The sequence below is a fragment of the Acartia tonsa genome, chromosome 9 (assembly GCF_053477335.1).
Source record: "Acartia tonsa isolate MP-2025a chromosome 9, ASM5347733v1, whole genome shotgun sequence".
NCBI lineage: Eukaryota > Metazoa > Arthropoda > Copepoda > Calanoida > Acartiidae > Acartia > Acartia tonsa.
In genome coordinates, this window is record NC_137268.1 from 32,357,158 (window position 1) to 32,377,396 (window position 20,239).

Genomic DNA, 20,239 nt, shown 5'->3' on the forward strand with positions numbered 1-20,239 from the left:
TTTTTTCATAGATTTTGACTATGAAATGTGGTGTTTTTATTGTAAAAATGTAATCAGTTACAGGCAATCTAAGTTTCTAACAAAGATAAGGTTATAATTTTATGTCTAGTTAACGTAATTTAATATTGTTTTTTCTTTTATGAGCATTGGAAATCTTTCATAATTCCATTGTACATAAATTACTATTTTGAAATGCCTAGAACTTTTTTGTTATTGAAGCTGAAGGCTTATAATTTGGGGTATTGGGTCTTCTTGTGGCAGTCTTTTAGCAGTTAAAGCGTGTTATTTCTTGCAGGCGTCCTTTAACTTTGATGTTTACTTATATTTATATGTTTTGATTTTAGAACTTGAATGTTTGCAACTCCTGTCAAGAAGATATTTCTTTTCTGTTTTCTGGTTAAGAAAAATAAAATCTAGGTGTTGAAATGAAAGTTTTAAGTTCTCAAGAAGACTTATCTCCTAACACAAGAAATAAACAAATCCACTATCAGCTCAACTACTTTTAGAGCAGTAGAAGGTTAATAGTACAACCGCAATAATGGCAAAAATTCAATATTACAAACAATGTTTTTTTGTGTTTTTGTTCTATGATGGTGTGTCTGAGCATTGAACAATATGTGTAGTAGCTGAAGGAAGAAAATTTAATGTCAGGTTGTATTTTGTTTTTTTTTGATAATATAATTCTGGTCTAAAAATGACATCTTATTTATCAATGTGTGACTTATTTTGACAACACTGTTGTTCATTCATCTAATTGACACCTTGAGTATGTTTTCTTTCCCTCATTGGTAGGGAGTTTTAGGATGTGATGATTACTGATAGTGGCATTGGCATAATAAGTGCTAGGAAAGAATTGTTGTAAGTTTGAGTTCTTCTTGACTATAGTTTGTGATGATATTGAGTTAAGAGGTAATGTACATTCCAAATCCTTGCATTTATCACTCACTTATTTTCCTTTCATTTTCAGAAGAAAATGTTAAATTCCAAAAATTAAATAGACAAATTACTGTCAGTTTCAGAAAACAGTATTTGATTAAATAGAGAACATTTGAGTGAAAAGTGGTGACATTGACCTTGTTGAACAGAATATACAGAATGCAGAAGTTAATTTTTACAATGGTTTTGTATGGAATGGAATATGATTTACAACTAAATGAATCAAAGGTAGGATTGAAATATAAAAAAAATCTCATTGTTTGGTTAAGTGGCTTAGGGTCCTAAATTGCCCCCAGTGCTGCCACAGTCAACACAGCCACAATAGGTGGACAGTTGCAGGTGGTTAGCAAACTATCTAAGAATGGAAAAAATATGGATATTTCTTACATTTCTAGCGTATGTCACTTCTAGTGTTTGGTGCATTCAGAAATTCTACCATTTGTCGCAAAATTGACGTAACTAGGGTTTGATATACTATACATGTCAAAAGTATTAAGTGTTCTATATTGAGGGGCAATGGATGAGACACTTTTTGTGACCACCCCTAAAATATCAAAAAAGAAGTACTAAGGCTACCACCATTATTAGGAGTTTACTGCAGAAATGCAGAAATTTTTATTGCCTTTTTCACTCCAAATTAGACAATTTTATTATTTAAGCCAAACATGATTTTTTCATAAAACCTTCCCTTATATTTTCACTTGACTTATAAAATTTAATGAACATTTCAACTAAAAAAAACTCCATAGTTCAAATAGGGAATTCAATACAGGTTTTTCTAAAATGATTTAAATTCATCTAATTTGGTAAGAAAAAGCAAAATACATTTGGTAGGGAATAAAATTTTATTAGCATGAGTGGTGGCTTTCAGCCATTTCTTCATAAATTTTCTTATTATTATTTTCTTTGATAGCTACACTTTTACTATGTTTAAGTACAGTTTAATATCAATTAGAAAATGTTTAATTAAGGTAGAAGAGCAAACTAATTAAAGGGATAGTTCCATGAAATGCATTTGAACTTAATTTAGTGAATTGCATATTTTTTCCTAGTTAATGAGTTAAACTACATTTATATAGCATATATTTGAAATAAATTCAATTTTCTACCACGTAGTTTTTAAATTATCATGACTTAAAAATTGTCTTTTTGTGATATATGCAATTTAAAAAGACGATTTTCAAGTCTTGATATTTTAAAAACTACGTGGTAGAAAATTGAAATTTTTTCAAATATATGCCATATAAATGTAGTTTAACCATTTAACCAGGATAGAATATGCGGTTCACTAAATTAAGTTCAAATGCATTTTGTGAAACTACCTCTTTTACAAAATGATTAAATAAACTATTGTAATTTTGGCAAATATAGACTGCTTTAGATTTTACCTATTCCTTGAAGTTCATATTTAATATCTACTAAAGTTGTGATAAGTGTCTCATTTTTCTGTATATCCTAGTAGGTCATTTACTTAGGATTGTTAAGTAAACTTATATTTAATAATGAAGTTTATCTATTTAATAATGATTTTTTTTATATTAATAATAGTAAATCAAACTTCTGTGTTTGTCCTCTTGTTAGCTCACCCTGCTTAGTCTGGTATAAGCCTAAAGCTCCCATTGTTTTTTCTTTCTGTTTCAAATTGTTAATAGCTCCTTAAAAACTGTGAATAAAAATTTCTTTTTTTAAATTTTAATTTTCATAGACAAATATTAGTAGGTATTTTCAGTAACTGTACTAATTACCACCTTTATTTCTATATGATAATATAAAGGGAGGGGGGGGAAGGTTTAATTCAACCATCTTGTAATTGATGCACACATAGCACTTAGAATTCAAATTTGTTATGAAACTTGGGTATGAGTATTCCTTGATAGGTCTATTTTCCTAAAAATCAAACAAAAAGGGGGAAAAGTAATGGCTAACTGCTAAGCTGTTTAGTCGAGTTTTTTTGCTCTTCTTAGGGCAAATCTATCATTAATTGATAGGAATCAACTTTTGAAACATATTTTTGCTTTAACTCATGTGAAACGAAACAAAAATAAGACTACTGGCTAGAACTGGTTGGAAACGTCTGGTAGTGGCAAACAGTATCATGTGTAGATAGGACTTGTGATGGAATTGCCCTAGAAATAGCCCAAAAATGGCTTAACTGCTAAATGACCAGGTGTTAGGCATTACTTTTTTAACTTTTTGTTTTAATTTGATGAAATAAACCTACCAAGGATTACTCATGCCAAGTTTCTTTAACATCCAGCTAAACAAAACTGAAGATTTTGCCATGTTCATCAAAATATATTTCAATAAATAACTAAGAAGTATCAGAGACTTTTTTACTCAGTGAATTTATCATTTCATAACAAAACTCGTAAGAGCCATTTCCACATTGATTATGAGATGGTTGAATTACCCCCCCCCCCCCCCCCTCTTTTAGAACCATATAAAGCAATTTAAGAAACATAAATTATTAAATATCATTTCTTGAAAGTAGAGAATAAGACATAGCTATTTATATCAATATGATTGTATATCTCTTAAACCTATGATCTATAATACAAAGTAGCATGATGTCTGTCTATTAGTTTGTTTGTACCAAAGGATCTCGCTAGGTTGGAGCCAAAGCCTGAAACGTCATCATCACAGATGGCTCCCTTTGTAACCATACTTGAGTAGAACAAGTACTAAATGATTAATATTTTAGATTCAATTTTGAATTCACTAAACTAATTATAATTTTGCTTGAAATGAATTGAGGTTTATTTGAGCTTGAAATACAGAGAAAATCTTGTTTGAAACTCCAATATAAGCATTTGCATTTCATGTTTTAAAAATTTTCAAGTTATTCATTGTTGAATGATGTTAAAAATAATCAGTTTAGTTGATAATAATGGGTCTTAAAAAAAGGAGAATTTACTAAATTAAGAGTAATTAAAATCATAAGTAGCCCATTGTATACATAGTATCTCTCAAACTTCCCCCCCCTCAAATAACAAAATAACCTAAAAATTTGAATAATGTGATTATATATATGTAAGTTTTCTATTTTTTAGGTTTAATATTTTTGTATTTTAGGTTAAAGATTGGTTGAATTTTGATATATATCATATTTTTAAAGTGCTGATGAAAATTTTTATTTTCTATGTTAAGGAAGCTGGGATTTCCAAGAATCTACCCAATGAGTACTTACTTCTTTACAAGACTGCAACAAGGTAATGTGACTTTTTTCATTTATAACATATTTTTCAACATTTTTATTATCACAAGTTTTCTTAAGATAAAGATTTTTATTATAATGAATGGATATAAAGAAAATAATGTTTTTAATATCAATGTTGTATCAACAAAGCAAGTTGGTATTTTTATCTTTTATATTTGACAAAAGATAATAATTTTATGGGCTTTTTGGTCTGTAAATAAAACTAATTGGAATTTATAATGTACCCATTAAAATGCAGGGAGGGAGGGGACAATGGGGTGTTGATTACACTAGTCTCCAAAGTTTATAATAATGTTTTTGAATTCGTTGGATTAACAGCTTTGGAGACTTTAATTAAATTTTGTTTTATTAATTTGAATGTCACTGTGGGCTACAATTGAATCAAGACAAAAGTAAGTGCCGAGCCCTGGGACCTATGTAGGGTAAAAATAGACATAAATCCTTGATGATTCCAGGTGGAGACAAAATATTTCAGCGGGGTCTTTTGGTTTTTTTTCAATTTTAAGTTCTGAAAAAAAATTGAAAAAAATATGAAAATCTTTAATAAAAAACAAACAAAAAATAATTTTCAATATTTTTTTTCACAAAAAGATACAAACAACAAAAGTGTATATATGTATCTTTATAATAAAGTAACAGGTTCTATGTGAGTCTTTGTGCACCAAGGGATCTCACTAACCACTGAACCAATATGGTTCTCCTTTACATGGTAGCTTCTTATATGTCCTGGTAAGGTTTATTACTATTTTGGGGAAGGGTACCATCACTATCCCAAGAGAATTAACTCTGAAAAATAAATGTTTTTAACTTTTTCATTAAAAAAAACTGTAATTGTAAGGGGGGTTTGACTTCCCCCCCCCCAACCCAACGGCCTCATATGCCTCTAGAGGCGTAGCCGCTGCTATTAGATTATCAATTAATATAAAGTAGTAAAGTTTTTTATCTGAATCTCAAAATTAGGCAATTAATTATGAATAAAAAAATCACGCAACCTTTCTTTTTAAAAAAATTCAATCTTTAAAGTTAATTAATGTGAAAAGTATAAGTTTAAATGAAAAAAAGTCTTTAGTAAGTGCTATTTATTTTTGATGATAAAGATTTTGCAAAAGACGTTTTATTGCTATATTGATCAGAAATATGTTAGAATTTGTTGTTAGGTTTTTTCTACAAATCTTTTTATTGAAAGTCTAAATTTGAAAATTGTGATTTTTTTTAAAGCTTATAGTATTTATACAAGTTGTTTGTATCTTTAAATAAAAAAAAATTTTAAAAATTATTTTTTGTTTGTTTTTTATTAAAGATTTTCATATTTTTAAAATTTTTTTTTTCAGAACTTAGAATTGAAAAAAAACCAAAAGACCCCGCTAAAATATTTTGTCTCCACCTGGAATCATCAAGGATTTATGTCTATTTTCACCCTACATAGGTCCCAGGGCTCGGCAATTACTTTTGTCTTGATTCAATTGTAGCCCACAGTGATGTCTTTATATCCCGATTAAAATGTCATATTTGTTAGGGTACGAGAAAGTGAAGAACTGGACAAAGGTAAATACATTTTTTGTAACATTTCTTTTATGTTGCCTTGGGTTTTCTTAAGTTTTAGAAAAATAAATAGCTAAAAATCTGCCAAGAAAGTATATAAAACATCTTTGTTATCTTAATAGACGGACCATAAACTTTATATTTTAGGAATTAAATTTATTCTACATTAGGGACTAGGGAATGCTATTCCGACAAACAATTCTAAGTGGAAATTTCCCCACAACCTTCTTTCCTTATTTCTCACCAGAGTTGTGGATCCGGATCCGCAAGGATCCGCATCTTTTTGAGTCCAAGGATCCGGATCCTGGGGTATAAATTTATGGAAAATCTACCTAAATTTATATAAAATATTCACTTACAATGAAATTCTCGTGATGAGAGCCAATCTTTAAGGTTTAGGTTCAGACTTAAAAATTAAAAATATCTTTGACTTCGAGATTAAAGGAACCCTGCAAGAATTATCGCGCTTTAACTGCTTAAAGCCTGCCACGAGTAGACCCAATACCCAAAATTTTAAGCCTCCAGCTCCAATAGCAAAAAAGTTACAGACATTTTAAAACGATTCTTTTAGTACAATGGAAATTTTGAAAGATTTTCATTGTACTAAAAGAAAATTTCAACATTAAATTACGTCGTCTGGAAGCAAAATTAAAAGCTTATCTTTGTCAGAATTTTAGACTGCCAGTAACTGATAACATTATTGCAATAAAAACGCCCCTTTTTATAGTCAAAATGTCTTTTTAAAATTCGGTTTAAATTGCGTTTGAAAGCGTAAAATCATAGCGGGGAATAATTAAACTAATGTAAGTAATACAGATGCTCAGCTGTGATTTGTTGTTCAGTGGACTTAGCGTGGACTCAGGCTTCTGATTGGCTGGAAATCCTAGAGGATGGCATTCTCACGCTACAGTACTCTTAATAAAACGCAATATAAGCTGAAGTTTTTTTAATGATTTTGACTATAAAGATGAATGTTTTTATTGTATAAACGTTATCAGTTACTGGTATGCTAAGTTTCTGCCAAAAATAAGATTATAATTTTCTTTCTAGGCGACGTATTTTAATAATGAAAATTCTATTATTAGCAATGAAAACTTTCAAAAGTTTCATAGTACTAAAAATTTGATTTTGAAATGTCTATAACTTTTTTGTTTTTGATGCTGGAGGCCTCAAATTTTGAGTATTGGTTCTACTCGTGGCAGTCTTTCAGCAGTTGAAGCGGTTTATTTCTTGCATGGTTCCTTTAAGGAAATATTTTTTGAAAAATTTGGTGATTTTATTTTTATTGTCAAGGATCCGGAGTCGGATCCGGATCCGCACTGACTAAATTTGGAGGATCCGGATCCGCATACAATCAATGCGGATCTACAACACTGTTTCTCATCCTTATTTCCTTATTTCTCACCCTTCTTATCCACTTCCCTTCAGTTACATCAAAAACAAGTTTTATGCCAACAAAATATTTGATTTTCATCAATTTCAAATTGAATTAATTGGCTGTTTTACACGAAATTGTTTTTTTTTATTTAGAAAGTGGACATCTTTGATTATGACCTGATAATCATCCCTATCCATCTTCAGGCCATCCATTGGTCTGTTGTCATAGTTGACTTCAGGTAAGATTTATCAGGGAGGTAGGAGGGGACATTGGACTGTAAATTACCTAGTATCCAAAGTTTTATAAACACAATATCTCATTTGTTGGCTTAAAAGCTGATTAAATTGGTTTGTTTTAACTACCAATGTCCAAACCTTTCAACCAATAATTTTAGTCTATAAATGGGGTAAATATGATGATGATTGTACATATATCTATCTTTCATTGTCTTATTCCTTTAGATCCCTGAGATTTACAATTTATATATGTGTAAACTAGCGGCTACGCCTCTAGAGACCTCTAGGGGCACTTGAGGAGGGGGGAGTCGAATTTGATAACCCAATTTCTTATTTTAGATTTTATAAGAAAAAGTAAAAAAATTTGGGGGGTGGAAATTTTTTTATAAATTTGGACCCAAGAATAGTTATAAACCTTCCCGGGACCTATGAGAAGCTACTTTGTTAAGGAGAACCCGATCGGTTCAGCGGTTAGCGAGATCCTTCGGTACAGACACACAGACAGACACAAAGACAAACATTCTGTTATTTTAGTACTAGCGGCTACGCCCCTAGAGGCCTCTAGTGGGACTTTAAATGTTTTTGTTTGTTAAATTTAATTTTTTATGTACGATACCACCTTATTTGACGTTGAAGTCTCCCCTAAGGAGGGGATTTTTTTTTGTTTTTGGGGGGGGTTAGGGGTGTCCCACCCCTCAAGAAAATATCTTAAAACCACCACAGGACCAGTAGGTATAATCCCTGAAGAGTAGAGCCCAATCGGTTCAGTGGTTACCGAGATCTTAAGCTTCAGACGGACAGACAGACGGACAGACAGACATCGTTCTACTTTGTATTATAGATAAGGATATGCTAGGAGGAATTGTTTGCTTTCATACGCGGACTGACAGATATATCTTATTTGTAGAGTAGACTCGAAATGTATGACTACAAGATTCATCGACACAACATATTGAATATTAATATAGTCATAGTTGTGCCTTCACAGGTGCATTTGTATTAAATCATTAAAACCGCATATTTTTTCTTTCCTTGGCTTGACTCTCGTCATTTGCGTTATTTGTAATATCATTTTGTTAATATGAAACACAGCGAGTGTGATCAAAGGACAATGGGCTGTTTCTTACACTAGTCCCCAAAGTTTCATAATAACGTTTTCTTATTTGTTGGCTTAAGAACTTTGGGGACTTTCATGTTTTGATTAGTCATTATCTTATTTCGTTAAGTTAAGTGTCCAGACGTTTCAACCACTTATTGTAATCTATAAGGATCATTGGGGATGTATACAAATTTATGGGCCATTGTCTTATCCCTTTATGATGTTATGATATGCGGAAATCAATGCACACCTTATTAACAATATCTGGTAAAACTAATAAATAACTTTCAAAAAGTCTGCATTTATATAAAAAGAACATGAAAATAAGAAAGTTTTATGTCTTTCTAATAAATAGCAAATACGCCCCTAGTCTCTAGGGGCGTTTTTTTGTATTCATACACATAGTTTTCCCGAAAAGTACACCCTTATTTTAGAAATCTTTTGCGCAACACAAAGACACAAAACTCTTACTATTTTTACTGTATTAGTTTTATTTCAAGGGGGAAACAATGGACACAGTTTCTAGATACATGCTTAGACTCCTCCCTGTTTTTTCCAAAGAGGTGGTTGTGTTTCTCACAAATCAATGATCAAATTAAACTTGTAATTTCAAATGTTTTTTGTTTTAGGGTACCTGGCGTTTTCTATTGGGACAGTATGAAAGGTAAAAGATTGATTACTTTTAAAGTCCGTCAATTTGTACATATTAGATTATGTATTTGATTACTTGGGCTTATAAAGAAACTATATGAGTATCCTGGGTCGTAAGATGTCTGTATTGTAAGCATTTTTGTCAGAGTTATTGCCAAATCGTAATCAAATATATAATAAATTGACGGATTTTACATATCTAAATATCAGTAGGTAATCTATAATACAAAGTAAAATGATGTCTGTCCGTCCCTTAAGATCTCGGTAACCACTGAACCGATCGGATTCTACTCTTTAGGGTATATACCTATTGGTCCTGTATTGGTTTTAAGCTATTTTCTTGACAATTAAAATCCCCCCCTCCAAAAAAAAAATTTCTAGGGCAACTACTTCACATAAATAATGGGCAGCACCAGAATTCTTTTTTTTTAATTACCTCATGTGGCTTCGCCCCTAGAGGCTAGGGGCGAAGCCGCTAGTAAAGGTAAAAAGTAAGAGCAGCAGCTATCTATTCTACAAATTAAAGAAAACAATACAAGTCTAAAAAAATAAACACCCAACTTCTATTATCAAGTTTTGGAGATGACCCTTTAAGCTAGACCTCCGATTTTTTTTTGTCAACATAACTTAATTTGTCCTTTGTCTATTATATTTTTATTTTTATTTTTGCTACTTATGGATGTTGTTATCTTTGTTATTATTAATAATAAGTAATGTACAATCTCTGTTTTTTGTTGATCAATGATGATATATGTATAAAGTCTGATTTCCTAATGAAAGTAATCCGTACGCTGTAGATATTTTTATTATGTTTTGTAAACAATATTTTTAAAAAACTACTTTAAATAATCTTTAAATATTGAAAATTATGAGGGAAGTGTTAATCAAAATATTTCTATGACCCTTCGCATTTATCTAATATCAAATATTTAAGGTGATGTGGCTTCTTAATTTCATGCTTTCCCTCAAGGTACCTTTAGAGCACTGAGATCCTCCCTCCTTAGTTTTGAAAATAAATGAGAAGTGGATATTGTTTTTCCAGTAACAATAATGAATCGACCTAAAGAAATAAGTAAAAAAACAAAAATCTACCCCATCCACCTTTTTTCTTATTGCACAATAAGGGGGGTTTCTGTGCTCGATCAGGCACTTTGAGGAAGATCGCCCTTGAATATTAGTATGCTCTGTTTCATAACATTTTGGTGGGATAGTCCATTTCGAGGCAATGCCTCTTAAGGGGCGTTACGTCGTGTTTTCACAATGGCTTTGATCGGTTATTTTAGGTTAGGTGATTGCCACGCACGCAGGGCTAGGCAATTGGCCCCGCAGGGTTAGGTCCCCCCACAGGGGCTAGAAATAAGAGAAAAGGTACTGTGAAAAATAAAATACAAAGAAACGCCACTTAAGAGGCGTTTTCATGAAAGGGACTATACCTCTTTTTCTTAATGTCATCCTAAATTATATTTTAGCTGAAGGTACTGACCTGATAATGTGCAAATCCTTCTGTTCTCAAATCATGAACTATCTCAAGGAATATACATTCATTTGGCATCATATACAATATTGCAGGACCTTTGTCTGGAGGTCCCTTTGTGCTCTTTGAAATTACTCTGGAATTTGTATTACCTGTAATTAACAGGTTAATTAGACATAATATGATAAGCTTTGTCGTTTATTGATTTTTACAAATTAAAATTTTTTTACCTAAACCATTGTATAAACAAAAGTTTTCTTGTTAATTGATAAGACATTTTGGGTATAGTCCTTTCCACGACATCCCTCCATAAGGAGCGATTAGTCGTATTTTTAAAATGGCTTTTTATAGGTTATTTAGGTTATATTGTGTTAGGTGATTGCCCCACAGGGTTAGGTAATTGGTCCCGCAGGGTTAGAGCCCCCCGCAGGGGCTAGAAATAGGCTAAAAGCTTCTGTGAAAAATACGAAGAATCGCTCCTTATGGAGGGATGTCGTGGAAAGGACTTTACCCGAACCGGTTCTCATCCATACGAAAAAAACTATATCTAGCATCGTATTATATCCAGTTTTCTACGAATATAGAAATGTACAATCATAAGATTAAAACTAGTTTTAATCTTATAATTGTACATTCTGTATCCGCGGAAAGCCGTTTATAATACGATACGAGAAATAACTATTAAGGGATCTACTTGGATAAGACCATGGATTATTCATAGATTAAAATTATGGTTAAAAAGTTTTGACACTACTAGGTAAGAAACAACCAATCAAAATTCAATAATAGTACACAAAGATTGTAAGCCAACTAATATGATAACAAAGTTTAAAACCTTTTGGTATCAGTTTAATTTACAGCCCAGTGTCCCTTCCCTCCCTCTATTATTTACCATACTTAGTGCATAGATGATGAAGTATAGGACACGTAAACTTTTTTAATCCTCTTAAAATTATTTATATTTTTGTAGCAATTAAGATTAAGTGCTCTTTAGCCGCAGGGTGAAAAAACTTTTAATGGCTCTGAAATTTATATTTTAAAATATTAAATTTAAGTGTACAACCAAGAAATTGTTTCTTTGGATAAAGATGAAAATGATCTGTTTTTTGTCTTAATAATGGCTACCCATCCTAATCTAAAGCGGCTTCCCCATAACAAGATTTCTTCATGTCTTTTCATGAGAGTTGTTTTATTCCCCCCCCCCCCCCCAACCACCTTCCTCCCTTGCAAGCATCATTTAAAGATGTTAAAAAATATTTTTTTTTCTGTCAGGCAATATTGTTTGTCACGGACAGACAAACAAACATCCGATCTTTTTTCCTCTTATATAAGCTACGAGGTCATAAAATCTATTTTTGTTTTTTCAATATTATTTTTCTAGCTAATTATAATTAGGCTAAAACGTGTCAAGGGTGTAACATACATACAAAGAGATGTACAGGGTGCACCACATAAATCCGGACTTTTTCTTATTTTTAAACAAATAAACATAAAATCGTCAATTTTAAATATTTTATTGAATTTTAAAAACTGGGAAGCAACCTAGGTATATGACTATTAGATTATTTAATAAAATCGCCGCCAGCCTCAATCACCGCCTCTACCCGCCCCTTGAACCGCCCGCCGACCCTGGTCACCATGTCCCTGTTCAAGCAGGCGAAGTTCTCCATGATAGGTGCAATGAGAGAGGTCTTTTTGGTATGGGCGCGTCTAATGGTTCATGCTTTAATGGCGCTCCAGGCCCAAAAGTCCATTGGATTAAGATCGGGGCTGCTGGGAGGCCACATCTCCTTAAGGAGTGAGTAACAGTAGGATCCAATTAACCCATCTTTAATGCTACCCTTTGACACGGTGGCTCTCATTTATACCACAATTAAGCTAGAACAACGTTTTATACCTTTTTAAACATGGCACGAAGATTAATATAGGGTTATCAGCGCAATACATAGTCTAGAACGAGTTTCAAGGTTCCATATGGGCCCCTGAATTCAAGAACCGAGAAATTTTCAAGATTTTTGACGTTTTTGACATCTTAAAATCTACCACGATCCACTTTGTCGGAGTTCTACATCCAAGTCAGCTGGGATAGAGAGCTCTAGTCTTTTCTAGTGTTTTCACTAGGTATCTGATAGTATCTCCAGAAAGTTTCATTAGTCCATCTCACCTACAGATGGGCTGAGGTCAGATTTAGTAAGTCTAAGTCATAAATCCACGGTAATTTATCTGCGCAATTCGAATCTGCCTTGTTGAACATATGCGCGGCCAGCTCGGAGTACATGTCCTTCATGTCCAAAGATTTTCATGGGCAAAAAGGTCATTACCTAAGCTTTTTATAGTGGGGTCAAACGTCCTGATTGGTCAAGTAGTTTTGTCGCTATGGCCGTTTAAAAAAAGTCCGGATTTATGTGGCGCACCCTGTACATCCTGTCCGCAAAAAGACACCATAGCAATTTAAAATTGTAGTTGGTTTATTGGTGAGAGTGAAACGATGGAGAGCAATGAATGTAGAATATACTTGAAAGTCAGGTTTAAAACTTGTCGTCAATCTAGGTTGCTTATATGATACTCGATGAAGGGTTCGTTAGTTCATCCAGTAAGAGGGGAGGGGATTAAGTAAAGGGGGATGATGGGAAAATCGTTATTTTAGCCAACTGCAAGTTTCACTTTATTAGAGTACATGAAAATCTGGTATAAGATCAGTTTTGATAATATTCGTTTTTGATTATTTAATTATGTGACACATACACGGATTGTAAACCCAACATAAAGGAGACTTGAAACTTAAAGATTTAAAATGTCGTTAAAAACAAATAATTTTAAACCTAAATTTTGTTAGGGGGTGGACAAACCTCCTCTGAAATAAAAAAGTACAGACATAAAGTTTTATATTGATCTGAGAATTTTGAGCATATCAAAATTTTTTATTAAGTTTAATCTAGTTTTTTAGTTAGTAATGTAAGTAAAAGCACTTTCATAATAAAAGATACTTTAAAATATCCTAATAAAGACTTTATTAAATACCACCCACCCCCCCCCCTCCCCAAAATTTTTAATTACTTATTGTTGCATTTGGTAGCTTTAAATAATAACTTCTTGGATAGGATCTTTCCTCAATTCAAAAATATGAATTTTCTAGTATTGGAATTGGAGAAGTTTTATTTGCAGCCAATTGTCCTATCCCCTTGTGTTGTGAATATTTATAACAGCCGCTACCCACATATCTATCAAGTTTTCTTGTTATTTTTCTCATGGATCTTAAGGGATAACACAATAACTTGAATAAATTGATATATATTTTAAATGATGATACACAAAAGCATTAAATTAATTAAAATTCTTTGTTGAAAAAGTTTGGCAACTTAGAACCAATCAATTTGATTTTAATGAAGTACCCAAAGGTATTGAGCCAACAAATAAGATAATGTGGTTTTAAATTTTTGGTTATGAGTGTAATTTTCAGTCCAATGTCCCCTCCCTCCCTCCCTGTATTTTCCCAGAATTCTGAGTCATATGAAACCTCTAGAGATAGAAATTCAGAGAACAAATTTTCTAAAACCATTCTCTGCTTTTCAAGGATGGAGGGGACATTTGAACGTACCCAAAAATTTATAGACAAGTTGTTTTTTTTCAGTTAGCTTTATAGCTTTTGGTACTACTAGCGGCTACGCCCCTAGAGAGGAGCACTTGAGGAGGAGAGAGTCGAATTTATTAATCCAATTTCTTATTTTAGATTTTAAAAGAAAAAGTAAAAAAAAATTAAGGGGGGGCGAAATTTTTTTTTTTTTGGAGGGGGGTTGCCCCCCCCCCCTTATTTTTAATTTTAGTTAAAAAAAATTTAAAAAGTAAAAATTTTCGGGGGGGGGGGATTTTTCCTTTTTTTGGGGGGGGGTTTGGGGTGTTAGAAACCCCCCAAGAAAATAGTTATAAACCTTCCCGGGACCTATGAGAAGCTACCCTGTTAAGAAGAACCCGATCGGTTCAGCAGTTAGCGAGATCCTTCGGTACAGACACACAATCAGACATCCTGTTACTTTAGTATAAGGATTATTTAATCTTGATTGGTTGGTCTAAACTTTTTATTCCATTTGGAAAAACAACCCATTTGATAGTAATACCTTACAAAAAGCACTCTAATAATTAGAATAATTAAACAACCATAAATTTTAAATCATTATAAAGTGTGTTTAAAGTGATTTCAAAGAAAAAAAATATAAAAAGATATTGATTTCGAAAGTTAAACTGTATGTTTGATTGATCAGTTAAAGTTCTTAAAAATGTTCGTTCATGCATTCATACAGCTGCAATAGAAGTAAAGAATAGAGGGACATTTATTACGTGACTAAAAAATCTCTTTTAGCATTGACCCTGTGTTAGAATATCCGATGACTTTCAAAACACTCATATATCATATATTCATGATGTAATGTGACAGATAATCATAATATCCACGTTTTATATATCCATTATTCTAAAAGAGGATTCTTAGAGCATAATGTTTTAATGTTCCTCTTTATCTATATTTCTTTTATAGTTGCAAAGGATTACAGAGAAAATTATCAATTCTTTATAAATTATTTGATATGGAAATATCATTTAATTTTTCTGTTGAATTTTAATTCAAACACTTCAAATGTTCTGCAATGGTACAGCAACTCCTAAAACATGTACAATTAAAATTTTGCTCTAGGGACCAAATGATCAATGAAAGTATTGCTTAAATTAAAATTAAGTTTTAATGAATTGATTTATTATTTCTATTTTACGCCTCTAGCATCGAGGAGAACTGTATTGGAAAGCGGCTGAATAATAGCTTAAAACCATGCGAAATCTTAAAATGTTCAAGGAAATATCCTAAAACCATCACCTATGTGAAGCATACTAAAAATATAGAATATATTAGTTTTTGAAACTTAAGATTCTGACAAAATACCTTATTACTTTATACTAGCGGTTAAGCCCCTAAAGAACTCTAGGAGCACTTGAGGAGGGAGAGTCGAATTTGGAGGGTGATGGTACCCTCCCCCAAAATCATTATAAACCTTCCCGGGACCTATGAGAAACTACCCTGTTATGGAGAACCCGATAGGTTCAGCGGTTAGCGAGATCCTTTAATTAGTACAAACACACAAACAGAAGACATCCTGTTACTTTAGTATAAGGATAATAGGATTATATGAATTTGTAAAAAAAAAATTTCTTCATAAGCTACTGAGATCTTTTTTGGTCCTGTGATTGTTTCAAGTTCAAACTTAATTAAAAGGAACATTTGAATATTAGACTCAATGATTCAAAACCCCTTAGTTCATATAACAATGCCTTTGCATGAATAAGACTTAAAGCCGTTCAAATAAGTAAGATTTTTCCGATGGATTTATTTTTTCTTGTTTTCTACATAAATATTGTATGTACTTCATATGTAAATGTTCTTATAATATAAAACAATTTAGCTTTACAAATCGATATATAAATACTTGGATGTTGCACCAGATTTTCATGTACTCTAATAAAGTGATATTCCCAGCTGGCTAAATAAACGCTAAACCCATCCACCCCCTTACTTCCTACCGGATGAACAAATTGACCAATAAATGAGGTCTATTTAATTATCAACCTTAATTGACTAATAATTTTCCCCTGTCAATATATCCACATATTCTATATCCATTGCATGACATTGTTTCACATAAACCCTGGGATATAAAGGGATAAGACAATGGTTGATAAAATCCAGATGATTATAAACAAAAATATTGTTTTGGTAGATTTTAATTATTGAAAAGGTTCAGATACTGTTAGTTTGAAACAACCAATCTATATGTTATACAAGTATCGAATTTAATGTCTCCTCGCTCCCTGAAAATAAACCATAGAGAATTGTAATAGTAGCCTTACAAGTTTGTTGATATCCATATAACAGCAAATCTATAAAAAAATAATACTTGATTTTTTTATGTATAAATATCTAAAAATATCAACATGTTTTAATTTGGCAAATGGACTTTCATTAGGAATAATAGAGTTGCTATGATTACTATATTGTACCTAAATGTTTTTGGAAATCATCATGTCTAAATAGTTTAAATTCGAGTTGACAATTAAAATATAAATATTATAACTATAGTAACTATATAACTAGCTTAGTAATGATTAGACATTCTAAAAGTTATAAATCTATCTTAACCATAACATTCAAAATTAGTAATTACAGCTGCTTCAAAAACGAAATATATTTCAAAGACAAAAATCTTCATTAGCAATCCCATTACTTAATTATGTAAATCAAGCAAATTTAGCTTGGTCGTTTTAGCTTGATGGTTAGAGCTCCTAGGTAACTATAGTTATAGAGAAGCTGAGTTACTATTAATAAGAATAGCACACTTGAAAACAAATATATTTATATGTATTAAATCTTCTCAAGGGAATTATCACCATACATCCGTAATGGTTTGTCACTCAGGGATAGCTTTTATGAAAGATAATACATATTTTTTGTCATTTATATTTCAATTGTTTATTTTTGTATATTCAGATTAGATATGTTTTTTACATGAAAACTTGACTGTTTGTCTGTTTTTTTTTGCGCCTGGGTCTGTAACACATTTTTCCCAGCCGAAAATTTAATAATACTAGTTGAGGCACTCTTTTTGCCTGTTTGGTCTAAAATAATCACCTTAAAACATGCATTTGTAATCAGTAAAATATAAAACAAATTTTTTAGGTAGAGTCCCTTTCGTAAGAACGCCTATTAAGGGGCCTTTCGTCTTATTTTTACAGAAGAATTTCTCCTCTTTCAATTACCTTACATAATTTAGAATAACCTACTGAGTAAATACGAGGAAACACCCCTCAAGAGGCGTTGTCACAAAAGGGATTATACCCGATATTTTTTTATTTCATCATTTATACTTTATCCCTGAATATTTTGTACTAAATTATAAATAACACAAATACACATATTTTTTGTTCCTGCTTTCTTGGAACCTTTGATTATTTCTTAGAACCTTTGTTCTTTATTATTATGTTAATACTAACAACTCTACCCCTATTGTGGGGGGGGGGGGGTTGTAACACCAGCACAACCTTATTTGCTGTAGAAAATTTAATTCAGAGACCATAAGGCGGGGGGGGGGGGGGGACTATTTACATTTCCCCCTTTAACTACATAATTTCAAACCTGAAAACACCAAGCTAAAAATTTTCTAAAAATTGTAGATACAAAGGTTCAGTGGTTACCGACAGACAACAAACAAGACTAACATGAAAATTTTCACCACAACAAATGTTTTTCTGCTACAGGCACTGGGCAGACATACAAATACAAAATATAATAAAAGCTTTACATGAAACAAAAGAATGCCATTTCACAAAATTAATGATACTCATTATTTTCTTGTTTTCTTGCCTAATTGCCCGCTTAATATGTTGACAATGCAAATTTAAAGCAGTTCCAGGCATTTCTGGAAAATTTCCATTGAGTGTGCATTCAATTTCGCACATTTTTATGGAGGTTGCTTGGGGACTATACCTGTACCCAAAGTTTTGGAACTCTTTTTCGTTGGCTCAAAAAGTTTGGGTACTTTTTATTGAATTTATGTTGTTCAAAATGTTTTTTAAGACAGGGAAGGATGGGATGATAAACTGTAAATTAGTCTGGTACCCAAAGTTTTAAACACTTGTCGTTGTCATATTTGTTTGCTAAACAACTGGTAGGCACTTTTTTTTATTTGTTGGTCCAGTTACTAAAAGTATCCAAACTTTTCAACTAATTAATTCAATCTACAAAAGGGAATTTTGTTGACATCATTGGGGCTGCACATCTATAGGACATTGTCCTATCCCTGTTAGTACATGACTTGTGCTAGTTTTAGACACTTCATATTTTGTTTCCCAGAAAAATAAAGTAAACTTTTATATTTCTATAGAAATATAGTTAGTATTGACACAGATATCTACTTGACATTTTCCATTTTAATTAATGTGAAACATAAACAATCTTTTTGAAAAAAAGGACATGCATATTACATATATTCGATGCTTTATAAAGGTTAGAGGAAACCTGCATAGCTTTTGGACATGCAGGGTTAGACCTCCCTGTAATGAGTCAGGGCTGGACAGTCTACTAAGCCTCAATTTAAAACCCGTTTGGAAGCTTTAAAAGAAATATTTGAAAGGTTCAGACTTCCAGCTTATTTTTAAAATTTTAAAAGAGTGATTTCCCTGAGGCTTTCAGGCGGCTCAGCCCCGCGGCTGCAGGGCGCTTTTAAGAGGGTATGATGGGGTGTCAATTGATTTTACAAAATATTTGTATGTATCTGAAGTGACAGATTTGAAAATGATATACATAAATACTTTAAGTGCAGCTCTTTGTATGAATATAAAAGATTTGAATTTCTACAATTTTATTGCATTAAGGACTGGCGCAGCTTTTCTAAATCTAGGGTTATGTCTAAACATCTATCCTTATAATAAAGTAACAGGATGTCTTTCTGTGTGTCTGTTTGTGTGTACCGAAGGATCTCGCTAACCGCTGAACTGATAGGGCTCTCCTTAACAGGGTAGCTTCTCATAGATCCCGGAACGTTTATAACTATTTTGGGGTAGGGTACCACCACGCTCCCAAGAGAAGTCACAAAAAAGAAATTTATTTTTCAAATAGACTCCTACGTAACATTGCAAGGTATCGTAGAAACTTGATAGAGACTCCTACGCAACATTGCAAGGTATCATAGAAACTTAAAAGCAACATAGATGTGTAGCGTATTATTTTTAAAAAAGAAACAAACATTTAAAGTTCCACTAGAGGCCTCTGGGGGCGTAGCCGCTAGTGTTAGAGACAGGAGTATGGTATAGCCAACAATCAAAATAAATCTAAAATAATATTTAGAGGGGGTTGGCAGATGTAAAGGTAGTCAATTCTACAATGTGTTGCCCCTCAACATTAGCTGAAATCACGTATAGGTTTTGTGATTTGTTTTCGAATTAATATCGTTGTTGCTATAGGCTGCTTTAATTAAGTAAATAAAGCTTATTTTTTTGTTTATTTGCGGTATTTTAATTTTGACTGGGACAATTAATTTAGTCTTTTTAAGTTTCTTATTGAAGCGCTGTATGTAAATACATCCATTCGAAACCTGAATTAGAACCAGTTTTGTTAGCCCTGAGGGACTGAAGGTTTTAATCTTACAATTTTGTTATCCGCGGAAAGCTGTCTATAATACGCTGCGATATCTTTTCAATACAATCTACAAGATTTATGTGAATTAAATATTTTCATGAAAGATATAAATCAAATATTGGTATGTTATAAATAACATTTTATCACTTCTATCTAAAATTAGATTGTCAATGGAGAAAGAAAAAAAATTTCACAAAATTTTTCATATTGATAATTTTCCACGGAAACACCAATATGTTTTTTAGGATATTTGTTGGTTTCGAGGGTTTTCAATTTCTCTAATATCTGATAATAATGTAGTGGTTTTAAATGTCGTATGAAGATTCCCTAAACCAAGGAACTTGAAACTAAGTCAATTAAATTTCAAAATACTCTGGTGTAGCTTGGAATTCTTTGAAAAAGAATATTTTGATAGAAGATTGATAGATGTCTAAAATTTCATGTGTATCTGTGACCAATAATCTTTGTTACTTTTGGATGTTTTTCATTTTTCGTCGTTTTTCATTTTTTTTGTGAAACTATAATAAAAAT

General features: G+C 32.0%; 1 protein-coding gene across 4 annotated transcripts in view; it reads left to right on the forward strand.

Annotated features, from left to right (window-relative positions):
• The window catches only part of LOC145328785 (uncharacterized), a 62,979-nt gene that overhangs the window by 39,238 nt on the left and 3,502 nt on the right, over positions 1-20,239 (forward strand). For all 4 annotated transcript variants that reach the window (XR_013882634.1, XR_013882635.1, XM_080172640.1 and 1 more), the window contains 5 exons: positions 4,084-4,145; positions 5,670-5,698; positions 7,226-7,311; positions 9,038-9,072; positions 10,529-10,588. Coding sequence is in view for 2 of the 4 variants with exons in the window: in XM_080172640.1 (XP_080028766.1) it covers positions 4,084-4,145; positions 5,670-5,698; positions 7,226-7,311; positions 9,038-9,072; positions 10,529-10,588 (272 nt within the window). In the remaining 2 variants the exon portion in view is untranslated. The remainder of the gene's footprint in view (positions 1-4,083; positions 4,146-5,669; positions 5,699-7,225; positions 7,312-9,037; positions 9,073-10,528; positions 10,589-20,239) is intronic.